The sequence below is a fragment of the Calonectris borealis genome, chromosome 11, assembly GCF_964195595.1.
Source record: "Calonectris borealis chromosome 11, bCalBor7.hap1.2, whole genome shotgun sequence".
Lineage (NCBI taxonomy): Eukaryota > Metazoa > Chordata > Aves > Procellariiformes > Procellariidae > Calonectris > Calonectris borealis.
This window is the reverse complement of record NC_134322.1, coordinates 1,752,749-1,768,729: the sequence shown is the minus strand read 5'-3', so window position 1 is coordinate 1,768,729 and position 15,981 is coordinate 1,752,749. Positions and strand designations below refer to the sequence as shown.

Sequence of the window (15,981 nt, the reverse complement as noted above, 5' to 3'; positions counted from 1 at the left end):
GACCGGGGCTCCAGGGACGTCTGCGGCTTCACGCAAGTGCACCAGGGCAAGCGGCACGCAGGAGCTAAAATTAGCAGGATTTTTGTGTCTTCCAGCATCCTGCATCTTCCCGGAGAGCAGCCGGCAGCAGCGCGCCCGTCGGCTGCGGGGTGATGGCTGGGGGCTCACAAGCATCCCTGAATTCACCCCAAGTTTCTTTTTTTTCATTTTTCTGTTCTAGAGCGGAGAAGGGTATTCATAGGGGGAAAATAATTTACAGTGAAAACAATAGGTTCTGAACAGACACAATTTCGCAAAATTTAAGTCAAAACCCCACAAATAGCTTGTAAGCGAGGAGAAGAAGGAAAAGAAATTTGGAACAAAACCCCCAAGAGTTTGAAGTGCTGTTCATTTCCACGGTTGCTGAAATGCAGATGGAGCAAGAGTTTAAATTCAAGGGGAAGACAGCAAATGCAACGTTTCTCTTTAAGTTTTGGAGAAGGTCCCTGTCCCCTGGCACATGGAGGACTTGCCACAAGGATGCCACCATGGCCAGGTCACGGCCACCTCTCCCCACACCCCGTGGGACATAAGACACCGCTCTCCGCATGCAAACACCCGTGCAAAGCCCGCGGCCGCCATCCCCCCGGGAGGAAGCGAAGGGGCCAGCGTGGGACCGCGGCTGCGTTGCTTTTTCCAGCCTTTCCTCTCCCGCTTTGTCTCGCCCGAGTCGAGCTCCTTTGGGGAAGGGGCTGTTTTCCTCCCCAGCTGGGAAATGTCGGCACCAGCTGCAAAATACTCGGCGGCAGCAGGGAACGCTGAGCAGCATCCCGCCGGTGTCCGAAGCATCCCCGCCTCCCCCCTCCTCTCCATCCCCTCCTCATCTTCAAAAGCCTTCGCTGGCTCGGCCAGGAAATAGGATGTTTGTCCAGCGCCGAACTCCAGCGTGTCCCCTCCGAGCCCAGAAACCCCGGGGAGCGAAGGACTCTGCAAAGCAGCACGCGGAGGGAAAATAAATAAGTAAATAACAAAACTATGTCCCCTTTGAAACCATACCTCTACCCTGGATTGCAGAGGCTGCAGGATAAGAGTTTTTCATCCTCCTGGCTAGAAAATTCGACTTGTTTTCAACAGTTTTCCATCATAAAGTGGTGTTTCTTGTGAAACTGTGTATTTTGCTGGGAAGGCTTCCCACGTGCAACCTGCCAGCAGCCGTGTTTGCAACGTAAGGGCTGTGCATCACCCTTTGCACGTTGGTTTTTCATTGACTTTCTTCTTCCTGGCACCTCTTAGGTCACTTGGTGGCCTTGTGCCTGGGCTTGCGCTCTTGTCTGCATCCTTCAGGAGCAGCTGGGTGCCAGGGAAATCTTTCCGGATCGGAGCCGTGGTGTCCCCGGCAGCACTGCCACGGGCTCAGTGCTGCGGCCACCATGGGCTGCCAGCCCTGCTCCTTCCCCCATCCCCTGGATGCGTGGAAGCCCCATGAGATGACACTAGCTTCAAAGAGAAGGTTTAAGTATATATAGTGGGGAAAAATAAATGGGGGAATAAATAATAAAATTAAATGGAAAAATAAAGCTGGCATCTGCTTGGAAACTCAAAGTTTTCATCAATCCAGAACGGAAACATCACTCACAAAAACACCCCAAATGGGATAATGCAATGGGAAACCGGCGTTTTTTTTCTTGGCCAGAAGGTATTTCCAGGTTTTTATTTGTAGGCAATGCCTCCTGCAGCCCGGTGGGCTCCTCGGGGAAAGGGCTCGGGCAGAGCCTGGCAGCCCAGGGTGGGCAGCACCTCCACGTGCCAAACCCGTGGTGTGAACAGCACGGCGGAGCAAGACGCTGCTTTCCCCGGGACAAAGGGGCAAAGGATGCTGAGCTTTTTATTTTTCAAACCAGAATCAACGCTGATGCATAAATATCCCATCAGCTGCTTTTCCCCGCTCCTCCCGCACCGCAGCAGCCGGCGCAGAGCTCCATCCGAAGGCTGATGCTCCCCGCAGCCGATGGGGCTGGGACCCCCATGAGCCCCCCCCAGGTCCCCGGCTCTCCCACGCGGCACGGGAGCTATTTCTGGCGCGGGAAAGCCTCCGCCAGCGGCCAAACCCAGAAATCTGCAGGAAAGGGCCCGGCCGGGAGCCGCCCGCCGCACAATGCCGGCTCTGGGCAGCCCCGAGCCCCTTGCCAGGGATTTTGCCGGCGTTTCCGGGCTGTCTGCATCCCCGGGGCCGCGGGGCGATGTGATGCTGTTTACAGGAAATACTGACTGAGGTTAAAGGAAAGAAACTCTGGATTTCTTCAGCGAAACAGGCATTTGAGCTTATTGCTTCCTCCCGGCATGGCGGGGGCTGAGCGGAGACTTGCCCAGTTTTTGGTGAAAGAATAAAACAGGGAGGGCTGGAAAAAAAGAGAGATGCGAAAGTGCTGAGGTCCTGGAAGCAGCATCGCCCTCGTGTCTGGGGACCACGGCGAGTAGGGAGCATCCACAGTACACACGCGAGGACCCACGTTAAGGGTAAAAATACATCTCGGGGCTGCTTGGAGCTCGTTTGTGCCGGCGCTTCGTTTGGCAGCGACTTGTTAAGTTGAATTTTTCTGGATGCATAAAATATTGGCAGCCCCTTTTCTGCTACCCCTGCGTGGCAGGAGGGGTTTCCACAGGGGGGTCCGTGGGTTTTCTCCTGCGTGGGGATATGCTACGAGGCATCTGAAAAGTTTAGCGGGGGAAAGATTGAGCAAATGGCCCTTTTGGTAGAATTTGGGGCTTTTTTGCAATAGGTCTGGAACAGAGGCGCAGGCATGGCAGAAATGAGAGCAAAGTCCTGGGATCATGAAGCAAATCGAGAGCTTAAAAAAAAATAGAAATAATTCTTGTGCTTTTTTAACATTATAAAAAATTTTATTTCAAGATGAAAACTCATCTGTTCAGACAAAGGAAAATGTAAGATTTAGTGAAACTCTTGCAAGCCACTCCTCAAGCTGCGGTCGGAGTGTTTTTCCTTGCCCTGCCTGGCTCCGACCGCTTGGGTAGGTTTGGCAAAGATTCACAACGCTTTGTTGGACATGAGTCTGCATTTTTTCAGAGCAAAAACTTTTCCAGCCAAAAAAGTCTCTCTGCTCTCATTTCGGGTTAAATCCTCAAGGATCTGTGTCCTTTTTCCTTGCAGCCTGCGGATTGCCGACAGCATCGCCTCTGTGGCAAACATGCAGCCCCGGTGCTGCCGTGCATCCTCGGAAGGATGCTCCCAGCATGTGTGCTGCTGGTGGGATGGAAAAAACAGCTGGGATTTTGGGTGTGATGGGTGGATACGGGGTCAAGGCAGCGCACAGGACTCTGCCTACGGGCAGGTTTCCTGCAGGCAGGGTGTCGGATGCTGCCAGGAATATTGGCAGAGCGGGGCTCTGCTCGCAGGAGGTCACTGCAACATGTCCCTTGGTATCGTCCCTAATGCACGGTGCAGGCTATTACCCCCTCTGCTCCTCACTCCGCCTTTTGCCCCCCAGCCACGAGTCAATCCTGCCGTTGGGCTTGCTGATAGGAGTTAGAGATGGAAACAGCACTGTTTCCAGTCTTAAAGCATTCCCCTTTCCTGTTTGGGAGACGCTGCTCAAACACACCGTGATCCCAACCGGGTGCCCGTGGCGTTGAGTTTGGGGCGAAGCAGGGACTCGGTCGGAGTTGTTGAGGATTAGAGCAGCCACCGGAGCGTTTCTCGGGTGAGAGGTGCTCTCAGCAGATGACCAAGCATTTAAGTACGTACTTACAGGCTTTTGTCAGTAGGTGCTGGTTATGAAGACGCGAGCGGCTACCAGTGCTCAGGCTTGCAGTTATCATCTGTTTGGATAGAGCTGCGTACTTACGTTGCTCTAAGGGGTGCCTTAAATCTTTACAGATTTGATCATGAACGCTTATGCTACCGTAAGGATTGTTCAAAAGAAGACCGAAACGAAAAAAGCAGTCTTTTTTTAACTTAGAAAAAGCAAAGTAGTGAGGACAAGGGAGAGCGCACTCATTTCTGTGCATGCAGCTGCAGCGCTTGCTCTGGGGGAGCAGGATGAGCTAGTGGGTCCTTGGGATCCCTGGTCCGCCGGGATCAGCTAGTGGGTCCCTGGGAGCATCTCAGCACCGGGAGCGATGGCAGCCGGCCTGCAGCAAGTTTAGCCCATGCGGGGACACCCATGCAAAATAAGCTGAGACAGCTGAGCGCAGCGTGTACCGCTCTCGGATGCTCACTCCCCGCCTAAGTGCTCTTATTCTGCCCTGATGCATGCTTTCATGTGGTCCAGACTAATCCATTTCCAAGTCATCGCATTAAAAGCCTTAATTCGTTTGTCATATGCACATGAAGTAGTAGTGCTGCATGTTCTAGATAAGCAGTTCATGCTGAAAAGGAGATCAGCTTAAATTTTGCAACAGTAGAGAGCCTTTTAATGCCTTTTGTGAGTTGTACCTTGCACCAGGAGACATCTTACACTTTTTCAAGGGTATTATATTTGCAGATCTGGGCTGCCCCGATACTGCCGTGCCTCGTCAGGCAAAAGCCCTATTGCAGCACGGGTTGGAAACTGGAAAGCACCTGGGGAACATCCCGGGTGGGATATTTGTGGAAGGCTAAGCCCTCTGTGTTTGCCCAGCAGATGTCATGGCGCCCGCAGTACCGCAGCTCCAAGTTTCGGAACGTCTATGGGAAGGTGGCGAGCCGGGAGCACTGCTTCGACGGCATCCCCATCACCAAGAACGTCCACGACAACCACTTCTGCGCCGTCAACGCCCGCTTCCTCGCCATCGTGACGGAGAGCGCCGGCGGGGGCTCCTTCCTCGTCATCCCCCTCGAGCAGGTAAGAGGTTTGGCCCCGGCGGAGGCGACTGCGATCCGGAGCCGGTCCCTAAGCGCGGGCGTGTGGATGCACGCTCCGTCCTGGGAATCCCCTCCTGCAGCGGGATGTGTCCAATCTCTGCTGTCCCTTACTGGGGTTTTCTTGTGCGGGGAAGGGAGGATTTACAGCTGCCGTAGTGAATTGAGTTTTTTCTTTAGGAAGAAAATGAAACATTTGTTAAAAGCGTTTTTGGCATCTCTCAGCGAGCACGTGCCGGCAGGGCGGGCGCTGGGCGCATCTCCACCCTGCCCCTTCGCAGTGGCAGAGGCCACTCGGGTTTGTGACCCCAGTATTTCACCAACACAGCTCCCAGAAAGCAGGGGAGTCCCCGTGGAGCCCCGTGTCCTGCCGAGCGGGTAGCAGTCCTTGCCCTTTGAGCTTGTCCGTGTCACCTCAGCCCTCAAATTTCACGCCCTGGGCAGCCTGAGAGGGAGAACACGGCTGCGCACCCAATTTTCCTGTTGCAAAACCCCACCGCTGGGCTTTTGCTTCCCCCGCCAAGACTTTCCCCAGCTCTTTGCATGACTACCCACGTGAATCCGCACATCCCTTGCTCATGCAATTTTAAACTCCGGGAAATTCAGCTGATGTTTCAGAAGCCGCCCCGTGGGGACCGCGCTTGGTGTGCGGCGGTGGCTCCCGGCCGAGCACTCGTCCCCGCGGCAGATGCAGAGCTGCGTCTCTTGGAGGAAAAGCCGGGCAGCAGCGACCTTGAACATGAAATGAATATTACCTTTGCTTTGCTTTGCTCCCGAAACTTGAGCGCAGGGCACTGCCGCAGCGTACTATGGTTGCACTGCTGCTGCTGCTCTCCTGCGGGTGCTCCAGTGCATGGACCGGCAGCTCCGAGCTGGTACCCGCATCCCATCCCTGGGCATCCTGCCCTCGCCCCACGGCTCTTGGGCTGCAGGAGGGGGCACGGGGCTCCGAGTCACTCATTCTCGGGAGCATTTTTGACATCGGAGGAGCTGCACTCACTCGCCTTAAGGATGCCCCTACCCCAGGTAACTTGAAGCCACGCTGTGTATGAAGACATACGACATGCGTGGGGAGAAGGTGGTTGTCTCTCAGGCTCCCAGACAGTGAAGTCGCAGTGCCAAACCCGCCGGGATTCCCAGCCGGGAGGGGAAGCTGGCAGAGCCGGCTGCGATGGGATGGAGGAGCGCTCCCCGCCGAGCCCCTGCGCACCCCGTCTCCCCACGCCCCGGCATTCCTCTTAGACACTTTCCCCATGTAACGCTCACATCCTTTCTGAATTTCTCTTTAATTTCTGGAGTAGAATCAGCTACAGATGGAAGAAATTATAATCAGCGTTTTAATTGCAGCGCACAGCTTGGCTCTTATTAATATTCGAAAAACCAGGAGCTTTGTCTGAGCCCTCGGAGCGCTCCAGCCCCATCTCTGCCCCCCTCCCCACTCCACCGAGCCCAAGCTGGGAGGACGCCCATCCACACGCCACTGGCTCGTGGTCCTAAATCCTGAGCTAATAACCCGGTATTGCCAGCAAATGACCCTTTTTTTCTGGCAAACGTAGCCCGGTCCCCGTGGGATAAGAACAGAGGGAGCACGATGCCATTTGCAACCTGTTCCGAAGGGATCGTCAGCCCCGGGTGGAAATCCTGGCAGTATCGCACCCGATAAATCCCAGCCGGAGCAGACCTCGGCACTCCGTGTCAAGTGGCTGCACACGCCTTTGTACAATCTAATAATTTCATTATTTTTTTTTTAAATAGGGACTGATTAGCTCATTAAGAGTAAACTAATTTTCTTTGGAAATCAGCAGCCCTCTAATTAACTGGCATCCACATTTAGCCGAACATAATTAAGGTAACCTAGATACTGCAGATCTACTCAGGATTTGATTTGCTGCCTTTTTTTTTTTTTTTTTTACATTTCTGCCCTCTGTTCTGCTCAGAAACATTCACCAGAAACCCCTCTGCTTTATGCTTCGAGTGACAATGCATTTGCATACGCTGGGCCATATGTTCCTCTGCCTGCACGTCAGAAATGCTGGTTCCTCGAGCGTTTGCGTAGCAATCAAGGGGATGCACAACCGCTTCTGCAAGGCTGTGTGGGTTGGAAAGACGGAGCACGGTCGTGTTTTGTTCCCCCATCCTCCCCGAGCCTGTCCCCTGCCCCGCGCTGCAGCAGAGCTGGGGTAGGATCCCAAATTCTGGAGCCTCGGCCACTGGGAACCAGCCTCTCCCCAGCACCGCAAAGGTTTTGTGCTATAAATATCCCTGGCGAGTGGGCGAAGGAGAGCTTGTGCTGAGGCTCGAGAAGATGATGATTTGCTCCCCAAACCGTAGCGGCAGAAGGACTCGGTCCAGACTTCAGCTGAAGGGGGGAGGAGACCACCTTGAAAATGTCCGTGTAGTTTGAGTCCGCAATAATGGGTTGAGCTCCCTCATCATGAACAAAATCCAGTCTTGCTCGGACGTTGCAATTCTGCAGGAAAGCAGCTCAGTGAAATTACGTCCCCGTTTGTGTCCAGCGTGGACCACGCTTCTGCTCCGTGCGCTCCGGACAGGCTCCTGGCACCGGCCGTCCCCCACGAGCCGTCCCTCGTGCTCTGCCTGGTGAAGGGGTGCGCGGACAGGGAGGGGCTGAGCAAGAAGGACCCGTGAAATTATAGGCTTTGGGCTGTGTTTTTAAAAAATCTGTGCAAAAATCCCAGAAACATCAGGAATGGTGTGGCTACGTTTTTTTTAGCAGACAATGTGCTTAACTGGGAGAATCTGAGCTCGGACATTGTACAGCCCAAACAGCAGTGTTTTCCCCAGTGCTGCACATCCCTTAACGCCACCACTGAGATCCAGCATTGCCATCATCAACAGCACAAAGTCCCCCATGGAGGAGCCTTTGCCTTTTCTGGGCTTTCAAACACTCCAGGGTGCATTTCGTGGCATTTGCAAGCTTTTATCAGTAGCAATGAAGCATTTCTGTTCCTCTGAAAGGAAAGCCACGGCTCTCGCACCCTCGTGTGACCCCGGAGCTGGGATGGGGCCGTGCGGCCCCAGGAGCACCCGCTCTCCCTCTCCCAGGGGGTTTCCATCCCTAAATTGTTGTCTTCAGCTTCGGTCTGTTCAGTCTCCAAAATGCTTTAGCCTTGTCCAAACGCGCGGGGAGCCCCGGAATGCGCTGGCCAGGGAAGGGACAAAACACACTTTTTGAAGATACTACACTTGCAGCCCCGAAGCCCGAGAGCTGCTCTCCTCCCAGTCCCAGGGCCAGGAGAGCTTTTGGCAGCAGTTATTAAATCAAAAACTAAACTGCTGCGTTCGTGCTGCAGCTCACCTGCCACAACCAGCGCCGAGGCAGCTCGGAGAGCCCGCGTGCTTCGGGCAGCGCCGGGGCTTTGCTGGCCCTGGGCTGGCTCAAACAGCTGGGGAAAAGCAAGCTCCAGCAGCATGTGGATCTATCTCAGCTGTGCCTGATTTAATTAGTTTCATATAAGCCGGGCTGGGGGTGAGGAGGGGTGCTGGGAGCAGCTCTGAGAGGAGGGGGTGGCCTTGGGCTGCTGCGGGGGCCCCTTAGGGCAGCGCTTGCAGGGGAAGGGTGGCTGGCATCGCTGGTGCTGCAATAGGAGAGGTTTTGTTTCTGTGGGGGATGCAGCTTGTTTCCCACAGCCAGACAATGTTATCTGCCCGCATGCCTGAAGGAAGCGGCGAGCAGGAAAGGGGAGTCTCTGTTTGCACGCAGGAAGCTGAAGTCCAGCGCTGTTGCTGCTGCCGGCGCTCGTCGTAGCCGTGCTCGGCTGTCTGCGAGCCGCTCGAGCTGCCCGTGGCGTGGGGCTGAGCAGGGGCTGGGCTGCCTTGCTGCCGGTGACGGATGCGTGCCCTGGCGTGCAGAGCAGCAGAAGTGTGAGCAGGGGGTCCTGGGGGGCTGGAGCCCCGCTGTGTCCCCATGGGATGCTGATGCCCCTCGCTGCTGCTGTGGGGCCCCGTACAAGCCTGCCTGGAGCAGGGGCAGCCCATGGAGGTGACGGACCCGTGGCTAATCCCCACGGAGGTCCCAAACCTCCACGGCAGCCCTGGGGAGTCGGGGACAGGGACAGCAGCTGGGCAAAGCCTGAGTTGTGCTGCAGGTATTGCCTTTCCCTTCATCACCCAGCACAGAGGGATGCAACAGAGGAGCAGCTCCTGTATCAGCAGGAGCAGTGTCACCGTCCCTTGTCTGTGTTGGGTTAGTGGCAATAACCTGGGTGGGTGCCCCCCGGCCAGCTGCGTGCCAGGGTGGCAGCTGGCGAGCGGGAGGAGTGGGCTGCGTGCCCCTTGCAGCCTGCCCTGGCTGCGGGATGGCTCGTCTTGGCTGAAGGTCCTGGTGGCATCTGCTCTGTCTGTGTGCTCGTGGCACCACCCAAGGGACCCCCGCGCATGCCCCGCTCTGTGGGGACACCTGCTTGCCAAGGCTGGGCAGAGAACGGGCAAGCTCATCACACAGCTGCTTTCCTTGCTTCTTGGAGCTGCTGCGCTTCAAAGTACCGGGAGGTTTTCTGCAGGGGAAAAATACAGAATTTTCTCTACTTCTCTGTACTATGAACCAATTTTCATGTCCTTGGAGCTTTTCTACCTTTAAACTCAGGACACGGGACACTGCCTTGGTCTGTACTATGGGTTTTTCTTGGTTTTCTGTGAATTTTTCTCTGTCTGATTTTAGTCTGCAGGAGACATCTCCTTTAACCTAGCGTTGGCCAGAAAAAAAAAAGACCTGAGGCTTACAAAAAAGCTGTCACTTCAGCATTACTGCTCCACACTGGAGCACAATCTGATGTCCCTGCATTTATCAAGGAGATGACAGGAGAGCAGCTGTGGGAAGCCCAGACCTGGGATCTGGCTGGTTTTAAGCATCTGGATCAGTCAAAAAGTGTCAGTGTAAAATTTTATCGCTGCTCTGAGAGCTGGTGGTGGATCAGAGGAGGAAACAAGGTTTGAAAACGTGGGTCCTTGGGCCAACAGGAGCTCGGGAGGGGAAATATGAATTTTGCCCCCATTAATGCTGCTGCATTTGCAGCAAAGCCTGGGGTCGAGCCTGGGGAAGCGAGAGCTCGGCTTTGCCTGGGCCATGGCAGTGCAGCCCTGCCTGCAATTGCCTGCCCCCTCTGCCGGCTAAAATAGAGAGAAACCCTGTCCTCGCTGGGGAAAAGTGGCTTTTTGTTACCAATAAACATGGATTTATTTTTAGTGTCCATAATCCAATTTAACAGGGACATTATACGGGCTTTTGTCTTTTTAATTAACAAGCTTGAGCTTGGCTACTGCTTTTATGGTGCAGATAAATACTTCTGCAGCAAGGCTTCGGGGTTTTAATCTGGACAAATTGTTTGTCAAAAGCCGCTGTGTGCCGTGCTTTGCAGGATTTAGGCTATAGGGCTCTGTGGGTCCAGCGTGGCTGGAGAAGCTCTGCTGATGGTTACCCCAAGCGCAGGCAGAAGGTGGGACACTTACAGCCCACAACGGTATTTATATTTAATTTAACAGTATTTCTATGCACAGAAGAGGAGTAACTGATATTTAAACCTGCATCCTGGCAAAAATGGCATTAAGCAATGCTGATTTCTTTTCCTGCTTTGACTTGCATGGTTTAGTTGTGTAACAAAGAGTAACTAAGTCGTCTATAAATCGATGTAATTTTTTATGGCAAGTAACCTGGTAAATCTGAGACTTTGTTTATCCCAAAGCACCCCTGAACATGGGCTTTGCCAGAGACAGCGATAGCAGCATCGCTCCTGGGGAAACTGAGGCACGGGGTCTTGGGATGCTTGCTCAAGGAGCACGGCGTGGGGGCCGATGCAGAGATGCCGTCCGGCTGCACCGCTGGTGGGGCTGCGCGGGGGAGAGGATGCCTGGGAGTGCTTGCCGTACAGAGGATGGCTGCCAAAACCTGCTTGGGTTGCAGCCTTTCCTGCTCTCCCTTCTCCCCCGCTGGCGAGGCTGCCTGGGGAAGGTGCCCGTGGGCCCAAGGGGGTGGGAGATGCACAGGCAACAAAATCCCGGCCCTGCACACCCCTGCGTATTTCCACTGCTTGTTTAAAGAACGCGAACGCTGTTCTAGCAGGTGCTGGAGGGTGCGCAGAGCGCACCTCCCTCTCCCTCCCCTCCGTGTTCGAATTTCCCAGGTGTGACAGGCTGGGAAGAGGGGTGGCAGTTCTCACTTGTGGTGTTATTTTCCTGGAGGGGCACATCTGGCGAAACAGCTTCTTCACTCAAAGGTGCCAGAACATGCGCTGAGCTTTTCTAATTTGTTTACTAGAAAGCTGGCTCTTGGCTTAGCGATTTACTTACTGCTCTCATTCACAAGAGCGGTCAGGAAGCTTGGCAGTGTGTTCGTGACAACCAGGTTACTCTCTGCAGCACCCAGAAGTGTGTTCAGACGTTTCCACACCTGGAATTGATGTTTGATGAACAATTGCTGGTTGCATGCATGGATTTCTTTTTTTTTTTTTTTTTTTTTTCATGTATTTATATTACTAAGAATCCCTGGACCAGCTTCCAGCCAGGGCAGTGGTGTGCCCCATCCCTCCCAGGGGATGAGCCTGCTGGGAACACGTGTGTTTGCTCAATCTCCTTGGCCTTGGCTGGCTCTGGCCAAACTGGGGCCATGCAATCGCTGCTGTCTGGTGGTTTGCAGCTGCTGGAGGCGGGACGAGAGCCCTGGCAGAAGGGATGCTGCTGGGGAGAACAGAAAAGGTGGAGAAAGGTTTGAGGCATCTGTCTTCATATTTATTCAGTTGTTGGAGAGAAACATCAACAGCAGCAGCACCCTTCCACCTGCGCATGGGAATTTCCTTCCGGAATTATTTGTGCAAGCGCACAAGCGACTGGGGCAGCAAGTGCTGTCTCTTGGTGCAACACCTCCGCTGCCCCGTAACCGTCCCCTCGCATTCAAGCTCTCGCTGCTCTTTGCTTAAACAGCTCATCTTGCAGATGTGCTGCCCAGCTGTGCCTGCAGCCCTCCTCTTGCCTCCCCCTTCCCGTCGGCTCTCAGCCGGGGCTGGTCCCCGCTACCCGGCAGCGCATGGTGGCAATGGGTGTTCTGGGTCCCTGTCAAGGGTTTGTCCAGTTTCTCTCTTGCTTGTGCTTGGTTCCGTTTGACCTGGTTCCTAATGAAGGTCAGTTAACCTGCAGTGACCTTCCCGTGTACCGAAATCAGCCGGGGATCTGCCCCGGGTCAGGGAAATCTGTATAATTTCCTCCTCTTTGGTTCTCGAGTAGGAGAGACCTTCTTTAAAAAAACAGCAGTAAATGTATTTACTCTTAATCTCAGCCCCTGGAGACTTGTGTGTACTCAAGGATTTCCTGGGAAACCCTGTAAATCCCCTCCGGCTCAGGCAGCGCTTCCCTGATCCCCTCTAAAAGCTAATAAGGGATCAGGGAGCACCTGGGGAAGCTGCTGGGTGGGGAAGGGTGGCCCGGCCGGTCCCCGGGGCTGGTGGTGGGTGCTCCTTCCTCGGGGAGGTTCCTCTCCCAGGGACAGGCGCTGAAGGTGCTGGTATTGGTGCTGGATGGGTGCTGCTGTTGTTTCTGTAAAGTTTTCCGTGCATGATTGGTTTGAGGGTAGAGTTGGATAAAGGTCTTCGCCACACTTGTAGAGGTTCGTAGGAAACGTGAGGATTTGGAAACGTTCTGGGCTTGTATTTCCAGGGAAGCTGGTGAAAAGCAGGTTTTATGAAATACATATATTAAAATGATTTATCCGAGCTTCCTGCTGGGTGGTTGCAAAGCAAATGTGGAGTCCTGCCATCGCGAGACTGGAGCTTGGGCTGAAGCGATAACGCTTCCCGTCGCTGGAGTCTGATGGTGGCCGAGAGGTTCACTGAGATGGACTCTGATACCAAAATTGCTCGTGAGCTCACATCGCTCTAAGGTGACTTAGAGTGCTTAAAAGTGATGCTTCTGAGAAGAGGCTTTGCTGCTAGTGATGGTGTTCCCCTTCCCGGGGCAGTCTGACCTCCCGGGGCCGTGCATCCATCCCTCCTGGGCTCTGCCCTCGCTGCTGTTCCAGCCATTCCCAGGGGAAGGCTTCCTCCTCGGTCACCAAGCAGCAAAATAACTGAATTCAACCAGCTTAAAAAATTCATTGTCCTTTCTTCCCTTTCTCCCCCAGACATAATGCAAATCCCTTCCTCCTTTTCAAGTGCTCCTAATTGCTCCAGGAAGGGAGGGCTTCGAGGGGCTGAAGTTGCTGGAAGACTTGCTCCTTCCAGTGCCTGCCATGGAAAACATCAGATTGCTGGAGCCTGGAGAGCCACGGCATCTCGCGAAAGAGATGGTATCTGGGTCACTGAGCTTCCCCCAGCTGGGGGTCAGGGATCCAGCGATTAGGATTCACGGTGGCTTAATGCACGGCTGCTGGCGAGGTCCCTCTAAGAATGACTAAATGGGAAGCTATGGCATGAATCCCTGATTTTTTTTAATTTATTTTTTTGCTTTTTATTTCCTTTATTTGGCGGCTCCTCCTCTTTCAGGTGCCTTCGGCATGGGCACAACCTGCCACTGCTCTCGCAGAAGGGCTGTCCCTCACTGCGGGCACCGTGGCAGCTCCTGCGTGCTGACTGCGTTCAACTTATTTTAATGAAAACTCCTGACTTGGACAGAAACTATCCCTAGTAACCAAACTCTGTTCATCCTCTTGAAAGCCTAATGAATTTTGACAAAACCTGTCAAACCTATTTTGCAATGGAAATCACTCGGCTGGTTGCTCAAAATGGAAGTGATTGCGTGTCAGCCGGTGCCGTTAGAGGGTCCGTCCGCCTGGAATTTCACCGCTGCTGCACGAACCGCCACTCCAGGCAGCGCGTTAGGGACGTCAGCTAATGCCAGCATGGAAACGGGGAAAGCGAGATAATCTGCGCCGTTTGGGTAAGCGGTGTCTGCTGGTCTACTTACTCTAATAACCCATAAATAACCCATAAAGCTGTGCTTTGCACCCCGTTAATTCACAGGAGGGTCTCTGGGTGGTGCCGGGAGGCAGAGCTGCAGGCGCTAACGAAGCAGCGACGTTGCTGGGTTTCCCTCCACTTTCTGTGTCTCACCTTTAGGTTTTTCCTTCCCAAATCTTGGCTGCTTGTCCCGGGGGCTGCATCCCTGCAGCTCGCACTTTGCTAGGGATGATGCTTGTCTGCAGGATGAGACCCAAAGCGCCCCATCCTCTCTCCAGGGCTGTGGGGCACAGGGCTGAGCTCTCCCCACCTGTGAAAGGAGGGCAGAATTTTTTTTTTCCCATGGGAAAACTTAAAAAATGTGAAAAATCAGGTTTTTTTGTTTGTAACTTCTTAAGGCAGTTCTGCAGTGGATTTTGGGTGAAGGCAGCAGCTGACGCGGCGGCTCTGCGGGTCTCCCCAGGCGATGGGCAGCTCTCGCCCCATGTCCCGAGCATCCGTCAGGGCGAGCAGCCCCCCTGGGTGCCCAGCCCCGCAGGGGCACCCGATGTACCGGGGCCCCGAGGAGACAACTGCTGAATGTGACTGGTTTAGATATTGAGATGTTTTTAGTGAAAAGCAACATTTTCCTAAATCTTCCTCTCCACCCCTTTTGGAAAATTCAATTTAGTGGAAAACTAATTTTTTGATCAAACCTGTTTTCTAGGCTCTGCGTTGGAAAGACTTTATTTTTGTTTAAATGAAGGGTTTGTCTTCTCTAAGGATTTCCCTTGCCTTCTGGCCCGGGTACTCTCAGCGCTTGGTCAGTCGATGCTCCTCCTTGGGCCTCGCTTCTCCTGGGGACCCCTGGCTCCCAGCATGGAGATCTTTGTGCCTTGGGGGGATCCCTGAGGTGCTGGGGGCCGTTGCCCCCCGCCGCGCAGGTTTGGTGGGACGGGGACTTCCCAAGGGGCTGTCTTTGCCGCTGAGTAAATGCAAAATTTAAAATCCATGGTTGATGCGTACTTTACTGTATTGCCCTTCCTATGGGATGCTCCAGGTGCAATGGTGCTTGATGTAATCTAGGCGAAGAAAAGCATCCTGGGGGGCAGGAGGGGGACGCACGGCTGGGGGGTTCAGGGGACCATCCCTCTGGCCACAGCACCTCCAGAGCCTCCGGAGGCTGGGGTTGCCCTGGCAAAACTGTCAGAAAGTCACTTTGCTTGTTTTTATCCCTAAAAACCTGAACTGATTTATAATAGCACTAATAAAACCAAGTCTGGGGCATTAACCAGGAAAACGCCCTTTCGGCTGTTCGATAATGTCAGAAATGTTGTGTACGTCGGTCGCTGCTGCTTTTCTGGGGCAAAGCTGCCAGGTAAATGCAGGGAAGAAAATGCATTAGTGGGTGGCAGGAAGCAGGTAAGGGTCCAGGGCTGACGTGGCAGCTCAGATCTGCGCCAGGTTGTTGCTGATGGGCAGAATTATCAAAATTTAGGTGCTCTGAGCGAGCCGAAGCGATGCTGTCGGCAGCTGAAGGAGGAGGCGGGCGCAGCCGCCCCGTCCCGGCTCTTCCGTCCATCCCTGCCCTGACATCCCTGAAATTGGCCCTAATGGAGGTTAAAATCACACCGGCAGGTATTGATCACCGAAGGGAAAACGAACCCTGCGCCATACGGGTGGGGAATTTGCGTAACGTGCCCTAATTAGAAAGAGGCTCCTGAGTTAGAAATGAGTCTTGTGTTAAGCGCTCATCCCAGACCGGCTGACGGGGATGTGATCCCGCGCCTGTCACACGCCGGGGAATTAATGAGTGTTGGTGAGACCGCGTCGAAGGGCGGAGGGGGACGGCTGCCGACGGCCGTTACCCAGCTGAAGGTGTCCGTTTGTTCACGTGCTGAAGGCAGCGAGAGCAGGCACCTGGTTTTTTTTCCTTTACCTCGATATCTGAAATGACCCATATAACTAAGGCCCCGGTGTTTTAAGGCCAGCCTAGTTCTCCTCTTATATATGAGCCGTGTCCAAGGGATGACTTAGAGCTGTTGTAGCAGTTTGAGCAAGAACTGGCTTTTCACTCTGCTAATAAAGCCTATGAAAAGTATTTTTAAATTGATGAAGCGGGCTCGGGGAGGGTTGTGTTTGCTCGTGTTTCTCAGTGCCTTGTGCGATGGTTTTCTGCATCTCCATCCCCGCCTGATGGAATCCAGGCAGGCAGAGCCGCTCTGCCCGTGCAGCCGCGCTGGCTGGCGTTCACCGGCGCTG

The 15,981-nt window shown here is 54.0% G+C and overlaps 1 protein-coding gene across 2 annotated transcripts in view; it reads left to right on the top strand.

The window, feature by feature from the left end:
* Positions 1-15,981, top strand: part of CORO2B (coronin 2B) — a 44,317-nt gene that overhangs the window by 17,990 nt on the left and 10,346 nt on the right. For both annotated transcript variants that reach the window (XM_075159695.1, XM_075159694.1), the window contains one exon: positions 4,620-4,820. In XM_075159695.1, the coding sequence (XP_075015796.1) occupies positions 4,620-4,820 (201 nt within the window). The remainder of the gene's footprint in view (positions 1-4,619; positions 4,821-15,981) is intronic.